Here is a 19,446-nt window from a genome sequence, read left to right on the forward strand (position 1 = left end):
TTAGTTTCTTCTCCCTGTGTCACGAGTTGTTCATCTGTTGTGTAAGCCCTCAACCTTTTTGAGAGAAGTGTTTGTTTACAGTGGCCAAACCATGTTCCAAGACTAAGCCCCTAATAGGAAGCAAGGGGGGCTCAGTGCCACCGTGAGTTAAGGCAGAAACAGACCACACATCTCACCTTCAGGTTCAGCTTGAGAACTGGGCTACCTTTGGTTGTGTTACTTGGGTCAAAGATGGGAGGTGACAGATTTTCCTGTATGTCTGACTGCATCTCAGAGTACCAGGTGAGCATCAGAAGACTCTTCCTGCATCGAGAAAATCCAGTCTCTAAAATGGTGCCTTTCCTAGAGTAGCTGCTCAATAAAACTGTGTCCAATAGCTCCTGCCCTGTTATAGTCAGCATCTCAAATGAGAAGCGGTCCATTCCCCTGAACTCACACTCTGTATCTCATGATGCAGCACTAAATTAAGTATTTCTGCATTACTTACTTTGTACTTTTTTTCCAGTTCCTCTAACAGGACTTTAACAATAATTTAAAGGCTAAGGCTATAATTTACATTTCCTTTGTCTCTCTGAATGATAGAGGACAATGGCAAGACTCTTGAAAAACTATATCAGATTTTTAATGACAGCAGTGAATGCAAAGAATGATACTTTTTGAATGATAAGCCAATCAAATCCCTAAACATGACATGAGTTTGGAAGAGAGAATAAGTGAATTAATGTAATTTTAAATTATTTTTTCTCTTCACCTGAATGGGTCTCTGTAGCAAAGTACCAGTAGAATAAGCTTTTAGAGTGGTGACTGATGTTGTTGAGTAAGACTCTGATGGATTTAAGTGATTATTTTACTTAGAATATGCTTCTGCTGGTAATTATCATCTATTTTATTTGGACAGAGCATCAATATATCAACAGTAGGAAAATATACACTTCACTCTTGTGTGGAGCAAAACCCATGTTGCCTCCTGTGGACTTTAACATAGGAAGAAATTGCCTTGTGATATGTCTAATGATATTCTTAAAATAAACCTTACTCATTAGAATATATAAAAGCTGGATTCATACAAGTCTTTCTCTAAAGGAGGAGGGGGAAGGATGAGGATGAAGAAGCAGCAGCCACAATCGTCAGAAGCATCCAGTGCAGGAATAAGAGGTAAAACCACACCCGGTGTGCCCATCTCGACAGGCTGCTAAGTACACGGAGGGCACAGCAGGACCTGGAACCCCATTTTTCTGAAAATAGACCCTAGAAACTCTAAGATTCTAACAGATAGACCTAAATATGCAAACGGGATGGAGTTCAAAAGCAAGTTTGACTCAAGCTCTAATGTGAAAATATTTTCATTTTTAGATAACCTGCCAATGATAGATGAGGAATTCTGGAAATGTAACCAATCCTTAATCTCAGCCCAGTCCCTACCTACTTTATGAAAGAATACTTAAACCAAGAAAGAATTGTTTAAAAGCAGCCCAGATTTCTGTGTGTTTTCCCCTTCATCCTCCTTTATTTCTCTTTACCTTTGTTCCTCTTCTTTGGTTTTCCAGGCTCTTGTTTATCTCAAAGAATCACTATAAATGTTAGCATTGATTAATATCTTCATCAGCAGTTTTCTGGTGTGAATCCCAGATGGCTTTCTCATCCTTTACTCAAGTGTTTCTTTATGGAATGTTGGATGTCAGCAAATGACCTCTGAAAGAAGTGCAATGTTCTCTTTAAAAAGGCAACATTTAACACCCGCAGTTAAGATGAAGTCATACATGCAGATATTCATTTGCCTTTCTCTCTTGGGGGAGTGGACTTTCTTCCAGAAGCAAGAGAAATTTTATGACTTGATACTTTAAGAAGAGAAGTTAGAATTTTGTTAATATATACGCTCTACTAATATCAAATATTGTCAGTCTTCCAGTTTAACTGCAGCAGAATACATTGCTGTAATTTCAAATGCATGCTTATTAACAAGAGGGATTTTCTTTTAGGTAAGATGAGTGTTTGGGCATTGAGAAAGCAAGAGCTTGATGGAATTTTAAAATGGCTTGTTATTTTAAAGGCATTATGTCTGATTCATCATGTGGTCTAGTTTATCATGATTTCTAATGGGAAGAAAGAAAATGAAGAACTGTTCATTATTGTTTGGGTAGCAAATTCCCAAGACTAAATATTTATAAGTTGTATATTATAGAAATCTGAACTTTGGGAGGGAATTTATGTTTGTGTTTTCCAGCATCAGTTTTGGCCATTTAGACACATTAAAAGTACATTTCACTGGCTTGCTTAGTTATATTAAAAATAACTCCCCAATTAAAATGTATTCCTTCATTGACACCAAAATAGTACTGATTACATGCCTACCTTTTTTGTTCTTAGTGGATTACAAGATTGTCTCTCCTACTCATACCAAGTTGTAATCACCTTGAAGTCTGAAACTACCTATTCATTTTCACGCTTATAAAAGCCTAGCGCAGGGCTTATTTCATGCATATTCAGTAAATATTGCTGAGTGGTGTATTCTGATTACTACTACTGTGTTGCCATTTTTACTTGTAGTGTTTTGGTAGTCTTTATAAAATGAAACTTTTAACAGTTTGCACCAGTATCTAGAATTAAAATGGATCATGTGAACAAGATCACATTTTAGAAAGAACATGACATTTGAAATTAGACTTGAATCAGGCAGTCTAGGAGGTGAGTGTGTTTCAAATTGCAGATCAGGATACCTTGGGTATAGTTAGTGGGACATGTCCAAAATGTTTTTAAAATAATAAAATACAACTTTTGAAAGAAATTGACTAAGGAAAGACTAAACATTTCATACTACTTTGAGTCTCTTTGTTTCAAAGATAGATGTGTGTGTGCTTTTGCATGTGTGTATATGTGTGTGTGTAATATGAAACAGGATCACAATTTGAAATGTAGATTGCTGCCAAAAAAACTTTAAAAAAGGTAAGCTTTAGGTATTTGAATATTTCACAATAATTCTGAGCCTTTAATTTCTTATCTGTAAAATACAGTCAATGATAACCCTTTTGAAGGTCAGTTCTAGGGGCTAAGAATACTAGTATATGTAAAGTACCTTACGTAGCTCCTGATTTGCATAGGAGACATGCAAAACGTGTTGCTCTTTACTAAAACTAGTCCATTTAAAATTTAACTGACTGGGATTTATTCCCATGTACACAGGATTGAGTCAAGATTTTAAATCCATAAAACTAATTTTCAAAATACTTTCTGATTTAAAAGATAATGATCTTAAAAAATGTACCAGCAAGGACAGTGCTTAATTAATTAACTCTTTATTGATTTTTCCTTGAGATAATTTATTTTCAGTTCAATGAAAGTATTTTTAATTTACCAGTCCACCTAGTCAAGTAATATTTTTAAAAGCTGGAATATGTCCAAAGGAATGCAACAGAAATTTTTAAGTGGTTCCAAACTTATCCAGTGAGGAACAGTTAAGGAATCTGGTGAAAGCCTATAAAAGAGACTATTTCAGATGACATTTATTTCCATATTAAAAAGGTTGTCTCATGCCAGAGAAATGTGTTCTTGACAAAGGGAAGAATGAAGACCAACTTATTGGAAGTTATGGATTAATAGAGTTCAATTCAAACCAAAACTCTAAACAAAAAACAAAGACTTGAGTCTGGTCCTAAAAAACCATCATAGTTACATTAGAAGTGACCTTGCTCTGAGAAAGGCAAGTGTGTGTGATGGGATTTGATATCATGCAAAGTGTCTTTTTAATTTAAATACTTAGTGATTTTTGATTGACTTTCATGGGTTAGATATCCTGATACACAGTATACTCAACCTTGGTCACCCCCATGTGACATGTGCAAATGAGATATGTTTTTCGTATAAATGGATCTGAAAGCTGAGTCTTGAAGAAAATACTAAGGAGTTTGCAAATTTTTATCCATGAAGGAATCCAAGCATTTATCAGGTCAGTTCCCATGTTTCATTGGCACTTAACTGCTGATCCCTGGCTGTACTCTGAATTTTTTCCTTTACTTTGTCACCTACTTTTGTCTTTAGTACTTAATTAGAAAAGAAGTCTACTCATTGGTCATTTTTAGTAACTCTGGTGGATATAAAGTGAAAGTGAAAATTAGTCAGATAGCTGTGTCTGACTCATGCAATCTCATTAACTGCCCAGCTCTGTCCCTGGAATTCTCCAGGCAAGAATACTGCAGTGGGTTGCCATTTCCTTTTCCAGGGGATCTTACCAACCCAGGGATCAAACCTGGGTCTCCTGCATTGCAGGGAGATTCTTTACCAACTGAGACACTAGGGAAGCCCAGATGTAAATCCTTGGTGCAAATGTAGACAAGGTTGGGAAAATGATATGAGCATAGGAATTCTATAAGGAAGAATGAAAAGTGAAAGTGAGGTCACTCAGTTGCGTCTGACTCTTTGTGACCCCATGGACTGTAGTCTACCAGGATCCTCCATCTGTGAGATTTTCCAAGCAAGAGTACTGGAGTAGGGTGCCGTTGCCTTCTCCAGGGGATAAGGAAGAATACTGGGAGGCAAATTGATGATAGCTGGAAGGAAAGAGGAGACTCTATAAAAATATAATGAAGAAGCCAATCAAGAAAGGGAGAATTCCAGGGTAGGAATTTTTTCCATAGCCTTTGGAAGGGCTTGGGGTGGCTTTAGATCTTGTTGGGAAAACAAATAAAGGATATCCTAGTTCATAATGTAGTCTTAGTAGTTGAAAATGACTCTTCCATCTGAAAGAGCTTATAGATGAGAAATCTGAGGTATATTATATGTGAACTGATTTGCCTAATATAGAGCTAAGATCAGAGTATATTTTTTACTTTGAACCCTGTGTTCTGTTAATAATACTGGTCTTAATGAATTGTTCTTGTTCAGTTGTTAAGTCATGTCTGTGTTGACCCAATGGACTGTAGTATGCCAGGCTTCCCTGTCCTACACTATCTCCTGGAGATTACTCAGATTCATGTCCATTGAGTCAGGGATGCCATCCAACGATCTTATCCTCTGTCATTCCCTTCTTCCCCTTGGCCTCAATCTTTCCATAATGGATTACTGCCCTCATACATTTTCTGTGAGTCTGATGGCCTCAGGCAGCTGAAGCTTTTCTCTGAGGTGTTATAGCTATGGATTGTAATTTAGTCTGGAATATTCCATTTCCCACTATCACCCATAATAGAGAGTAGCTTTGTCAGAATGGACCATATTGCTTAATGCGGCCTTAGAGATCTCATTCAGAAATTTTCAGATGTTATTTTAAAAGTGAAGCCCTTTGTTCAAACCATACTTATGTTGTAACAGCTTAATATATAAAGCCAGAAAAATAATCCAGGGACCTAGACACTGCCTGCCCTTGACTCTCATTCCCACCACAATTTAACCACTAGGTTCCCAAGAAGCATAATTAAAAACAAAACAAAACAAAACTACTTGACTGTCTTCCTTTTATGACCAGAATTTCTTGGAATGTAGAGGAGAGAGGAAATTATTTTAGGACATCCTGGGAGAAAAATTCACGCTCTCAAGTATGGCAGAAATAGCCTTTTAGAATGAATTGCAGTGAGCACTCCTCCACATGTGAGAATGTGGAGAAATGAGAAGTGAGAAATACCCCAAACAGACATTTATATGTATTAATCAACTTGAGTACAACTGACCAACCATATCTAGTACCTTTCCTAAAAAAAAAGAGGGGGGGTGGAGGGGGGAGGTCTATGAAAATCAATGTATTCCCCTAAATATGCAATTGTTACTGCTGATTTAAAATAATTTTGCATAGGTGCATTGTAGCATCTGCAGCAATGGCTTTTTCCAGGGAATTATTCAAAAGAGTAACAGTTTTGGACAGGCCATCCTATAATATCCTTGGGCAGCATCTCCGAAGAGGATGGTTTTCCTTTCATAGATTATCTGATAATCATTCTGAGCCTCCAGAGGCTTCTCAGGATAAGGTTCAGTGATTTTTGGATAAGGGAAATGGATGGACCAAGATCAGTCACAGTTTACATAGTGATGGTTCTGAGAACTTAGTCCCAAGGCCAGGTTTAGTGGTTACTGATGTTTTTAATGACTGCATTGCCAGTGAGCTCATGTCTTATAATTTCCGGAGACCTGAGACTCCCTCACGGTGATAGCATATATAGAGCCTGTTTCAGTGCTTTCTCCGCCCCGAGTCCATGACTGAATGTTTAACAGCATTTGCTATTTCCTTATCTGAAGACTCCTCTGGTCCCATCCCACTTACCAACTTAGCACATGGAGGTAACTCTCCCTCAGGAAGGAAGGAAGTCTGTGTGCCAGTTGTGCCGATCACCAGCACGTTTCTCTTAAGGTCAATGGAACACTGATGTCTCCTGAGCATATCCAGCCCGAGAAGCATGTCCATGGGCTGCTCCTCCAGTATAGAGAAAGAGCACTGTAGGAAGTCGCCTTCGATCTGAATCTGCGCTAGGTGGACTCGGCCGAGAATTCGCTGCGTGCCCACGCCTTTAGCGACCCCAGCCCACCGCCGATCCACCAGCCGTATGATGTTGCATCTCTCGGCACAGACTTGGTTCATGATGGTCATCTGGGCCCCCGAGTCGACAAAGGCCTTCAGAGGATGCCCGTTGACTCTGCAGTTGATGTAGAGCATGGCCACCTGGCCGAAGCTCTCCGGCGCCTCTTCCATGGCTATGGTCATGTTCTCCTCGATGTTCTGCTGCCGGATCTCTTCCTCGATCTTGGCCTGGGCCTCCAGATCGAACGGGTCAGCCGAGAAGAGGCGCAGTCGCTCTTGCTCTCTCAGCGCCCTCTCCCTTCGCTGCTCCATCAGGACCTGGGAGAAACTCTCCAGGTTTCCACTGAGCAGCGCTTCGGCCAGGGCAGGGTTGCGCTCCTTCAGCAGGGACAGGTCATGCGGGCTGGACAGCAGCATGCTCCGGACCAGCGCCGGACTGTCCAGCCCTTGACCCGGGCCTGCCTTCTCCCCAGAGCCGTGGCGCCTGGAGTGCTGGGCCGACTGGGCACGCTGATGCGGCCGGGAGCTGGACGTCCCGGGCAGGGCAGGTCCCGCTGGCTCCATGCGGCAGAGGCCAGCCACCCGCTCGGGGGAGCACGGCCGTACGGCCTCCTTCTGCAGTAAAATGACCATGTCGCCGTCCTTGAGGCCGAAGGAGCCCAGGGAGCAGTGATCTTCGACGAGGAGCCGCTCCATGTAGACGATTTGGGTCTCCTCGGCGGGGATGCCAGACTCCAGCTCACAGAGCACACGGAAGTTGTGAAGCTCAAAGTCGGGCCTGACCTGCAGGGAGAAGGTGGCCTCGGAGAGGTCCCTCCGCACGCAATAGACTGTGAGCAGCATGGCCTGGGCCCGGGAGGGCCGAATGGACAGAGGGCATCGGGCAGCTCGCTGGCTTGACTGGAGCTGGTCTCCGTGGATGGCTGGGCTGCTTCTGGTGACGTAGTGTCTTGCGCATTCACCTCCCCGGGAGATGCAGCCACTCACCGGTCTGGGGGTAGTCTGCCAGCCTCGGTGCCTGCTGCTTGGCTTCATGGAACCCTGCAGGGGCATTTGTGTTCCAAAGTCCATTCATATGTGTGCTGCTTGGAACGTATACCTATTGTTCCCATAGAAACAGTCACTCCAGCCCATTTAGTTCTAAGACTAGTCCTTCAAAGCCTATTTGACCCACAGTCTGAAAAAGATTGTTTCAGCTTTCCCTAAACAACATATTAGCAATCTGTTCATTTAAGAATTGTATTCTGTACTTTTACTTAACCCCCAAACAATGAGTACTTGTTTCCTACACAGCAAATATCAGGCTAAGTGGTTGGTATAAAAAATGATGGATGAGACATGGTACCTTTCCTTGAGGATCTCATATTCTAGGGGTAGACTGATGGGAAATGACTAAATCACAATTCTGGAGGTCAGTACTTTCAGACGTGTTCAGCATACTGAGGGATTCAGTGGAACAGAGGATATCTCTCTAAAGAGGAGACAGGTGGATGTTGAAGGATGAGTATTTCCCACGTGAAAAGTGGGGAGAGTCACTCTAGACAAAAAGAACTGTATGCATAAAAGCAACAATTCATAATAAGGTCTGTTCTTTCCAGAGAAATGTGATACATCAAATGTAATAGGAGAAAAGTGTCCGTGAATTTGAATGGCAGGCTGTGAAGCTGGAAAAAATTCATTGTAGCCAGTTTATAAACAGCCATATATGAACCCAAGGAATTTAAGCATTACCAATAAACAAGAATCCTCCCCTCCCCAACCCCACTCCAAAAAAAGATGGGGAAAAAAGAGAAAAGAAAGGAAATGGAAAGGATTTGAAGCAGGTCTTTGTGATGTTTATTTGTTTTATTAATTGATTTAAGCAAGAGTTTTCTCACAACAAATCAAAGATATAATTTGGCAGGAGAGTCAGCTAGAGGTTTTCTCAATGGCTCAAGGAAGGAGCTGTTGCTGAAATGTGAAAATGTAGGAGACAGTGAATAATTGTAGTGTTTCCTGAGTAGAATGTGTTTACCCGTTGGATGTGGGAGCAGAATTGTGTGGAAAATCCAGAAGTTCTCTAAAGCGAGAGACTGGTTAGAAATGTCATTGCTTTGAACAGATCAGTGAGGTGAACCTAGAGGAGACCAATTTGACATCAGTTCTATAGGAAAGAACTTCTCTGGTGGCTCAGACGGTAAAGCACCTGCCTATAACACGGGACACCTGGGTTCGATCCCTGGGTTGGGAAGATCCCCTGCAGAAGGAAATGGCAACCCACTCCAGTATTCTTGCCTGGAGAATCCCATAGATGGAGGAGCCTGGTGGGCTACAGCCCATGGGGTTGCAAAGAGTCAGACACAACTGAGCCACTTCTCTTTCTTTCTTTCTTTCTTTCTTTTCTTTCTTTCTTCTTTCTATAGGAAAAGGCAGGGTAAATGCCATACTGCTTCACACTCTGACCTGAGGGCACAGCCTCACTCCATGCCGGGCTCCAGACCCAAAGGCAGGGGTAACATGGTCCTTCAAGGCAATGGAGATCAGGTAGAAAGCCTAGAGTGCCAGTTGTTTTTCTTTGTTTCACTGTGTGTTTCCACTGTAGAGAGGTCATGTCTTCCTAGCTTGGTCTTCCCAAGTGTACTTTTTTATGAGCCAAAAGATAGTCGACATCGTCTGCCTCATCCTCTCTCCTTATTTCAAGTCTTGTCAGAAGACCTGCACTGTTACTTAGAGAAAGGCATTATATCAGTCTGAAGAATTTGGAGAGGGGTTCTGTTTTCATGTGTCTGTTTCAGATGGAAGACTATATCTGCACTCATTGCTCTAATCATCCTAAGGTCTCATGCTCGCATTCATTTACATTTAGAATGTTGGCCGAATGCCTACTGTGTGTGGAAAACATGCAAAGTTTTGGGGGTGCACATAAATAATGTTAAATACAAGCTGTGTTCTTAAAGGACATACACACATATACCTACACACTGGGAGTTAAAAATACCACAGAATCTGGCAGAATGCAAGAGATATTAGTAGTATCTGTAGAACAAATGCAGAATATGGATAGGACTATTGGGCATGGAAGGCTTCCTGAAAGAGCTGAGTTTATGACAATGACAAGTTGGTCATGTGGGAGTAGGCTAGCAGGGAGAACAAGGCCAAGAAGCCTGCCTGACTTTAGCTGGAAAGGCAGCACCTCATGACAAGGAGGACTTTACAGAATTTTAGGGGAAAAAACCTAGTGTCATAATGTTCTTGTAGAAAATCATGAATTATTTAGAATTATCTTTCACTCTTTATGGAGATGGATGGCCCTTTGGCCAAATAATAATAAGTTAATAAATGTCTTCTGTGGTTCTTAGTGTCCAGATAAGCCCATCAGAGATCAGTAATGGTTTCTCCTAAGTTTGGGAACAACTGAAATGAAGATCCCCTAGAGAAGGGATAGGCTACCCACTCCAGCATTCATGGTTTTTCCTGGTGGCACAGAAGGCAAAGAATCTGCCTACAAAGTGGGAGACCTGGTTTCAGTCCCTAGGTTGGGAAGATCTCCTGGAGGAGGGCATGGCAACCCACTCCAGTATTCTTGCCTGGAGAATCCCCATGGACGGAGGAGCCTGGTGGGCTACAGTCCATGGTGTTACAGAGTCAGACACGACTGAGCTACTAAGTACACACATATGCATAATGTGAGACATGTTCATATGCAAATTACTCTGCTAAGGAGCAGATGAAAAGTTAGTAGGGCTCACATTCCATATTCCTTTCCCCTACCCAACCAGCTTTGAACCGTGGTTCTTAAAATATTGATAAGTCACGAAGGTAATACTAGGACTTTTTTTTTTAAGCAGTAGATAAAATTATTTTCACAGAATAAGTCTTTTTTTTTTTAAGCAAAACAAGTATTCAGAATTCATGTCAAAATCAGCCAGTATCTTTTTTCATGTTACCCTGCCTTGATACTGAATGCCATTAAATTTTATGTAGTATCTTTTATTATCTTGTAATTCTTTACCTTTGGTGGCATTTTGAATTTATGTGCTTTTTTACCTTTTACTGAGAACACACAGTGGAAAACAGAGAGACTCAAAGTCTGGCCAATTAACTGTCATCATTCTATAGATCACAGGATGTCAGGATTGGCAGGGAGCCTTCAGATTCTGTGGTCCAGTCACTCATTCAGATCTTAAACCTCAATTGCCAAATAGTCTGGAATCTGAAAAGATAAATGCAACCTCCTGTTTAGTACTTCAGTTTGTATATTCTTTGATTTTTCTTTTCATTTTACTCAGTATTACTGGTGTTTCAAATATTATATGTATAATTTTCTTGCCTCAAAATTTTAAATAAAAACCTCTTCTAATTATGTAATAAACTGGGGAATAATCTGGAATATATAAAAATACTCATAAATGTAAAATATTTTAAAATCTATAATCCGTATTGCACAGATCACTTGGAAATGGGAGCTCTGAACTATCTAGGTGTGCTTATCTTGGTAACTGAAGGTTATTGCAACTTTTCTTTAGGAAATGTTGTGAAGTATAGTCCCTTACTTTTCTTCCCTGGTAAGTACAATGTAGGAGCATAATTGAATCTTTCTTTGATAAGTGAGACTCCTGCAAGGTCTTAGGGCTATCACTCAGAAAATCAATTCTCATTGTATAGCCTAAATACCCATAAAATAGAAAAGATGACACTCATTTCATACTGGCCAGTAAATAACCCCAAAATTATTTTTTGAAGTAAATCCATAATAGTACGTTTTGTAATTTGCTTCTTTTAAAAAACATAATGTGGCAAAAATCCAGATGATTAATGGTTCCGCTTAGTATAGTGAGTTGATGTTTAAAGTACCATCTCTTGCTTTACAGAGCAAAATAAATGTTTTCTGTCTGAAACAATAACAGAGCAACATGAGTGTTATTATGTAGTATATGTAATAATTAAGCTGCATTAAGCAAATATATTAGCTTGTTATATTTTGTTTCCTTTAAATATATGCCTGGTGTTACTTTTAAAATACGGTATAACTGAGACTTATTAAAACAGTTATATCATCACTTGAGATTTTCAATGCCATTTGAGGGAAGATACAGAATTTTTAAAGCTGTATTCATAGGCTGAGCAACTGAGTTTCCCACTGTTTTCATAGGTTAAACAACTAATTTTCCCATTTTCCTGTTTGCAATACAATATTATGCCCGAACTGCCAGTAATGAATATCATTGATTTCTTCAGGAAGCAAATCATTTAATAGATACATTAAAATGCTGCTCTGATGGAAGTTCAAGCTTTTATTAGTTTGTTTGGAGGTTTTCCCTAATAAAAAGGCTTAGCATTACCCATTTTTGAAACCTAAAGACCACAAGATCTCTTAAATATATAAACAGATATATAACTAAAGAAACTGAGAAATTAGTATGTCTCAACCTGCTGGGAACTCAGCTAGTGGTTTTTCTTTATTGTAAGAAAAATCAAGAGTATGAACAGAAGACCTACATGCATTTGTACACGTAGTACACACATATGCACATGCTTGGAGAGAGAGAGCAAGTGCACACACAGTGAGAACATGTTTTCAATTATTTTGAGAATGTAGTAAAGATGATGTCACTTTCCAACAGGGAATACTTTATCATGCCTTTATCTATTACTTTATTTTATAGCATAACATTTTAACATTTTATCATATAAAGAGATACATTTTAAGGTATATACTGCATATTGAAGGTAATATAATCTCTTGTTAACTTTTAGTGTTTTCAATACATATACTTTCCAAGTCTATATATACATGTGTATATTTTCATTTTTAAGAAAATTTGCTGCTACAATTTTGTACTTTATGGTCCCTTTCAATGTGTTAAGAATAAGAAAAAATATTCTGATCTATGGGATGCCCACCTTGTTTATTGAAGGTTTGAAGATTACTTATATTTTGTGATTGTGTATAGATGAAATAAAGTTAGTATAATAAGTTAAAAACAGAATAAAAACCATTTATAAATGCAACTTTGTGGGTTGATAGTTACTTGTCTTGGGACTTCCCAGGTGGCCCAGTGGTAAAGAATCTGTCTGCCAATGCAGGAGATGTGGGTTCCAGTCCTGGGTTGAGAATATCCCCTAGAGAAGAACATGGAAACCCACTTCAATATTCTTGCCTGGAAAATTCCATGGACAGGGGAGCCTGGTGGGCTACAATTCATGGTGCTGTGAAGAGTCAGATACAACTGAGCACACACACTTACTTTTCTTAAATTTCAGTGTACCTTAGACAAGGAATGTTTCATTTTCCTGTTTCTGCTGTGAGAATAATCATGTAAAACAAAATGTAACAGTAATGACAAATAGGGTCTTATGTTTTGATTTCAGCTGTGATTGTGGAAAATTATTCAAACTGTTGTTATTGTTTATTCTTTTACAGTAACTTGTAATCAACTTATCTCAAAAGCAATGTCACTGTAGTTTAGAAATACCATTGGGATCTATTTATAAGTTCAAATACACTTTAATAGTTGTAATTTCTATACTTTTCTATTTTGTCCTTCCTCTGCAGTTAGTCCTGATTGGAAACCATGGAAGTGTCTTGACTCAGTCCAATTAGTTACAAAAAATACATGTTTAGAAAGTTATAGATTTGTTTAGTTTTCTGCCATTTGAAAATGAGCTCAGAAACATGTTAATAATTTCTCATAGTAAATATTTAATGACTGCATTCTATGAGCATGTCAGTGGACTTGGGGCTTTGAGGACAAAAATGAATAGGACTCACTTTTCTCCAAAGAACAAGGTAGCTAGTAGGCCAGATAAGACTCATGCACTTTGGATCATTTTATATAACAGACTGTATTAGAAGTTGTAATAGCTGTATGAATAAAATGCTGTGCTTGCCCAGAGAAGACAAAGGTTACTTGTTTGGGTGAGGGGTACAAGGGGTGAGTAGGAATACGTAGAAAGCCCACTGGTGAAATTGCTCCTGAATTCACCTTGAAACATGACTTGGTCACAGCCATAGTTAAATTTTATCCAGCTGACTTTGGAGGAATAATGGTTTGCTCAATGTGTCATAGCATGAAAGTGAAAAGAAAGTGAAGTCACTCAGTCATGTCTGACTCTTTGCGACCCCATGGACTGTAGCCTGTGAGGCTCCTCCATCCATGAAATTTCCCAGGCAAGAATACTGAAGTGAGTTTCCCTTTCCTTCTCCAGGAGTATCATAGCATACACTTGACTTTTGTCTCCTCTAACACACATGCGTTTTGCTGTCCATTGTTTCCCCTTGTAGATGGTATTAATGGAAGGATACAGCAGGATGTTAGGACTGGTGCAGGGAAGGAATAATAGTCTAGCTTTCTCCCCAGCCCTATCATTCACAAAGGCATCCGTACAAACGTAATGGATGTCCATGTTTGTTTCTGTACAGAGCCTGACTGGTTGAGCTAACAGTCAGTCTTTATCATGAGGAAAAGCCAATTCAGTTCCTGGGGTGACATCTGCATAGATCCTTTTCTTCCTCTGCTTTAGAGTTAGTGAAGATTCTTTCAATATTTTGACGTGTATTGCCTGTCAGTCTTAGTTTATGTTACTCTCTAGCCTGTAGAGATATTTCATTAGGAAATGTGTAGCGGCTGCATTAGGAATTTCCAAATGTCCTTGTAAGTGCTTTTAATGTGGATGCATATAATTAGTTAATATTATAGTTTAATTTTTTAAATGTCTTGATACTATACACATATGTGGATAATACAGTGCAAACTGTTCTGAAAGTAGCCAGTTTCTGCATTGTCCACAAATATACACTGACGCATGAAACATCTAACTCCCCAGTACATGCATGCAGTCCCAGTAGGAGAGATCTGAAGATGCCTCCAGTCAACAGCCATGCCACCCCCAAAGCTAGCTGTGTAGCAGGTCACTTCATTTATCATGACCTTTTGGGCCAGATTGACTGGATGCAGGCTTCCTGTTAGGACAGACGTATATGGTAAAGATCTCAAATAAATAAAGAAGCCCATTGTACCACAACAACATGGCCATTTGGATATTTTATGAGTTATATGCTTGATAGCTTTCTACAACTGTCTTAGAGAAAATTTCTAGGTTGTTGTTTATGTAGCTTTCTCTGTTCTAAACAGCAACTGAGTTAATTGATCACCATGGTAATTAGCACAGCTGAAGCCCATCTGTCTATAGAATTTAATTGTATTCCAACCATGAAAATGAGAAAGTCTGACAAACAAAAGCTTCAATTAAAAAAAAAAGCAAATAAAAGAGAAATCAGCTCACCTATTTTTCCCAGATAAATTAAATTTAGCAGTTTAGCTACAAGAAGACTTCTTTCTTAGGCCATCTAAATGATGTCAGGCTCAGAGAATCTCCCTCCTTATTATCAGAATGGTTTGGAGGTGTTACTGTCCCCCTGGGCTCTTTCTCTGTTTTGAGAGACATGAAGCTCCCAGCCCTATCCTCTATTCCGTTGTCATTTCCATTCCACTTAAGAATATTCTGTTTTGCTCAGCTCATAAAATGCATTTAACTGCTGATATGCTTTTGTTTACTCATATGTTGGTAAAGTATGTCGGTGCTGCTTATTCATAGAGCATGAACAGTCTCTCTTTGGAACCCTCCAAAGGACGTGAACCGATCAGAGAAACCACATACCCTGGCTTTGCAAATAAGAGACCCAAATTCAGATGCTGAAGGGAAAAAAGATCAGCTCACTGACTTTTCTTTTTCTTTACAAACTGTACATGAAGTGAAACAGAAAGATCTGTGGCAACCCTAACTAAATTGTTTTTCAGGCTCATTTTTCTGTATTTCCTTATTTTTCTTCAAAATAACTTAAATTACTATTAATCTTGAACAAAGACATGGTTTGATTTCATGTTCTTACTGTAGTATGTTTCATCTGGAATGTAGAATTGTGGTGGGCCCTTCATGCCTGTGGCTAAGAGACACTAGACCAAATGTTCCAAGGATAACTCATAAATTACTACTTACACAACATGAAATATACTGACATTAGATTGACATCAAAGAGTGGATCCCCACTGAAATCATGGTTGCTGATATTAAAGTTGAACTCTCAGATTATGTCTTTGTAGAAAAATTTAAATCAAGGAGGATCATAAAATCCTGAATTTGCAGTAAACCAGTCTCAATAAACAAGCAATGACAATTTCAGGTAGGAGGTACACTTTGTGTTTGTTGGGATGGATATGTAGCCAATTTATCTAGGAGTTAGCATCAGGTCTCTATGTTCTTTTTTATAGTCTTAAGTAGATCATTTCTTTATGATATTGAATTCTTCATCTAAAATATCTGAGATCATCCTAGATATGATACCTCAGTAAAAGAAAAAGAATTTATCTTATAATAAAATAGGCTCTCAGTGAATCTCTTCTTACAAACAAGGCTGTAAGCTCTTTTCTTTGAAAGTATCAACTCATTCTTCCTCTGTGACCAAAAAACATCAAAACACAAGCATTTAAAAAAAACTAGTATCAAAAATTTAATCAAGTCATGTTATTCTATCCTTTTATAAAGCAACAGTATTCTATGTCTCTGGTAGTAGACAGTTACACACACACACTCACAAACTGGGTTGGATACACAGTAAGATAGAAAGCCTTTACTTTCTTTGAAGTAAAGAAAGCAGGGCTTATGCTCATTGGGTTTGTCACATTCTCTGAATGTCCTTGGACAAAGCATCTATTTCTCTGAGCCTCATTATCCTCTTATATAAAATGAGGATGATGGCAATGATCTCTTTTCCATAGGATTTTGGTGTGGGCTTAATGGATAACTTGAATTTGTCCTATAAATAGAAAAACTCTACCAAGGTTATCTTTTCCTCAATGAGTAGAAGCAATACTTAACAACCCAGAGAAGTCAAGGAGAATGGGATGTATATACCCTGAAGATGATATGCAGATTAGTTTTAACTGCTGCTTGACTCAAACTGGATGCTGTTGTGCTTATAGAACCATCCCTCCTCTCTTCATTCTGCACTTTAGGCTTCCCACAGTGGTAGCAAGAGTCTGTCACTAGCCTGTTTAAAAATCCCAAGAAGTAACCTTTAAGAGTTGAAAATAAATCCATTCATAGTTCTTTATTTCAACAACTTATTCACTGTCGTTTTGAACCAAAGCAGTCTGTGAGCTGTTAAAGGGAGTAGACAACAAGCGTCTACTTGTAAGGTGCTTACAGAATTACTGAGCAGACAGAACAGATGAAAAGACAGTCCATTCACCATTATTGAAAGGGTTGCAAATTAAGTCTAGTTAGTAGGCAACCGAATTGTTGAGATGGATGCCAAGAGTATGGTTTTTCCCATAAATTATGACTTGGAATTATTATTGTGGAAGGTCATGTGTTAGATGGAACAGTAAAGAGAGCTTCATTCCACATACCTTCTTTAAAGGCCTTTTTTAAAAAACCAAACCCTCAATGCAGTTTACAGAGCTAAGCAAATCAACACTCAGGGTGAATGCCCAGAGTCATTTGGACTGAAGTGTATAACCACGAGGCCATGAGGTTTGCAAATCTAGGTGTCTCCTCAGGACAGTTGATTGCAGTCTTCTAAAAGTTCCCCTGAAGAACCTGCTGTTTGACAGTGGTTATTGGCCCTCTCGGAGAAGGCAATGGCACCCTACTCCATACTCTTGTCTGGAAAATCCCATGGACAGAGGAGCCTGGTGGGCTGCAGTCCATGGGGTCGCTAAGAGTCGGACACGACTGAGCGACTTCACTTTCACTTTTCACTTTCATGCATTGGAGAAGGAAATGGCAACCCACTCCAGTGTTCTCACCTGGAGAATCCCAGGGACGGGGGAGCCTGGTGGGCTGCCGTCTATGGGGTCGCACAGAGTCAGTCACGACTGAAGCAACTTAGCAGCATTGGCCCTCTGGCCATGAAACAGCAGATGCAATCTCTCAGAGCAAATCATTTTGATGGTGCACCTCATTAGTTAAAAAGAATCAGCAAGAAACTTTTATTACATTCTCAATATGTGTATATTTATAAACTATATATAGTACTATATAACTTTATAAAACATTAAAGGGATAGATATTTTGAATCGATCTTCTACTTTTTGTCTACACTCACCGATGCATCTTGAAGTGTAAGAACCTTACTTCTGAGACTTTCAGAAAACAATTAAGTCTCTGATACTTTGAATATACCCAAGGAGCAGGCTTCCTTTCAGGTTGGCATAGGTTAGGAGCAAAACAGGAAGGCAAGAACGCAAAGAAAGCCTAGTCTTAAGAGAAACTGCAGAGAATCACGTATGTAATGCCACTCCATGGGCTGAGACCAACCTTTCCTAACACAGTGACTAGCGGGTAGAGGTCAGGAGAAAACACTGTGGCAGCCACAGCCCCTGAGTCAGGAGCAACTGGAACGCAGCTCTGTCTGTCCTAGTTTTCCCACCTCCGCTACTGACTTTGGGGACAAAAATGCAAAGGACACTTGAAAGCCACTCTAGAGAGTCCATGTGGGAAATGACAGACAGATAATGATTCAAGAGAAAAGAGAAAGATGAGGAGGGAAGATTCTGAAAGTCTTTACCTTTGCTGCTCAGTGGCTGGGAAAGTTTATCAGTGCTTTAGAAAGAAGTGAGTTCAGTCCCTGGGCTGGGAAGATTCCCTGAAGGAGGACACAGCAACCCACTCCAGTATTCTTGCCTGGAGAATTCCTTGGACAGAGGGGACTGGCGGACTACAGTCCACAGGATCACAAAGAGTCAGACACAACTGAAGCAATTTAGCAGGCTTGCACACACGGCTGAATAAACAAAAGCTGTGATTTTTGTGACGCTTGTCTTTTTGAACATACTGCTGTGGCTCCAGCTCATGGGATTTGGTGGATAAATGCCCCAGATTCTCCATCTTTCTGTGGGGCAATTCTGAAGTATGTTCCTCAGGCTTCCTCAGAGGGTGTGAACTGCCGTGGTCCATGGCAATGATGTGTTCACTAGATTTTCTCCCTTCCTTGTCTGAGTATAACCAATTCTCACTTGTGCCTCCTGGAATACCCTCCCAGATAAAGACTGTCTGCACCCATAACCTTCAGTTCAGTTCAGTCGCTCAGTTGTGTCTGACTCTTTGTGACCCCATGAATCTCAGCACGCCAGGCCTCCCAGTCCATCACCATCTCCCGGAGTTCACTTAGACTCACGTCCATCGAGTCAGTGATGCCATCCAGCCATCTCATTCTCTGTTGTCCCCTTCTCCTCCTGCCCCCAATCCCTCCCAGCATCAGAGTCTTTTCCAATGAGTCAACTCTCCTCCTGCCTCCAGCTCCCATGGGCTCTCAAGCATCTTCTCCAACACTACAGTTATCTCAGTGTTAACGTCCAAGGAGAAACAACCATAAACGAATTTGAGCTGGGGTATTGGTGGTGGTTAAATATTTATCTGTTACATTCCCTGTGGTTTTATTTCAGCCATTTCTTCTGGATTATCAAAAAAATCCAAGTACACTTTACAAAAATATAAACACCATGGACTTACACCTTACATCATCAGGTCAAAATCTTGCTGGCTGGACCTGGGTTCAATGTGGACGTGGAGTTTTTACTATTTCTACATATTCTGTAATGGTGTTATCAATTGTTGCTCTAAATTGTCTGATTCAGATTCAGAAGTACTCTGTCAGTTTTATCTATTTGTTAATTACAATATATAATAAAATGTAGACAGTTTGACATAAGTCTTAAGGGCATGCACTGCCCATGTACTGAGATTCAGTTCGCCACTTTGAGGTTTTTACTTCTGTGCATAAATTTATTTATATTTTAAACAAGAGTTTTAGTGTTGATATCTTGTTGACTCCTGAGAAGCACACCTAGCATTGGTTTGCGGGCTTATTTTTAAGCATCAATCATATTATGATACTTGACTAAGGATGTGTTCCATATTCTACTTGCAAATCCTTGAGATCAGTTCTTCAGTAGAGATTATAC

General features: G+C 39.7%; 2 protein-coding genes across 3 annotated transcripts in view; one reads left to right on the forward strand and one right to left on the reverse strand.

Moving 5' to 3' along the window:
* The window catches only part of PDGFD (platelet derived growth factor D), a 280,450-nt gene that overhangs the window by 123,638 nt on the left and 137,366 nt on the right, over positions 1-19,446 (forward strand). The window lies entirely within an intron of this gene.
* Positions 6,050-7,523, reverse strand: DDI1 (DNA damage inducible 1 homolog 1). Its single transcript, XM_069554790.1, has one exon. It carries the CDS (start codon positions 7,340-7,342, stop codon positions 6,152-6,154), a length of 1,191 nt encoding a protein of 396 aa, XP_069410891.1. The 5' UTR covers positions 7,343-7,523; the 3' UTR covers positions 6,050-6,151.

The sequence above is a fragment of the Ovis canadensis genome, chromosome 15 (assembly GCF_042477335.2).
Source record: "Ovis canadensis isolate MfBH-ARS-UI-01 breed Bighorn chromosome 15, ARS-UI_OviCan_v2, whole genome shotgun sequence".
Taxonomy (NCBI): Eukaryota; Metazoa; Chordata; class Mammalia; order Artiodactyla; family Bovidae; genus Ovis; species Ovis canadensis.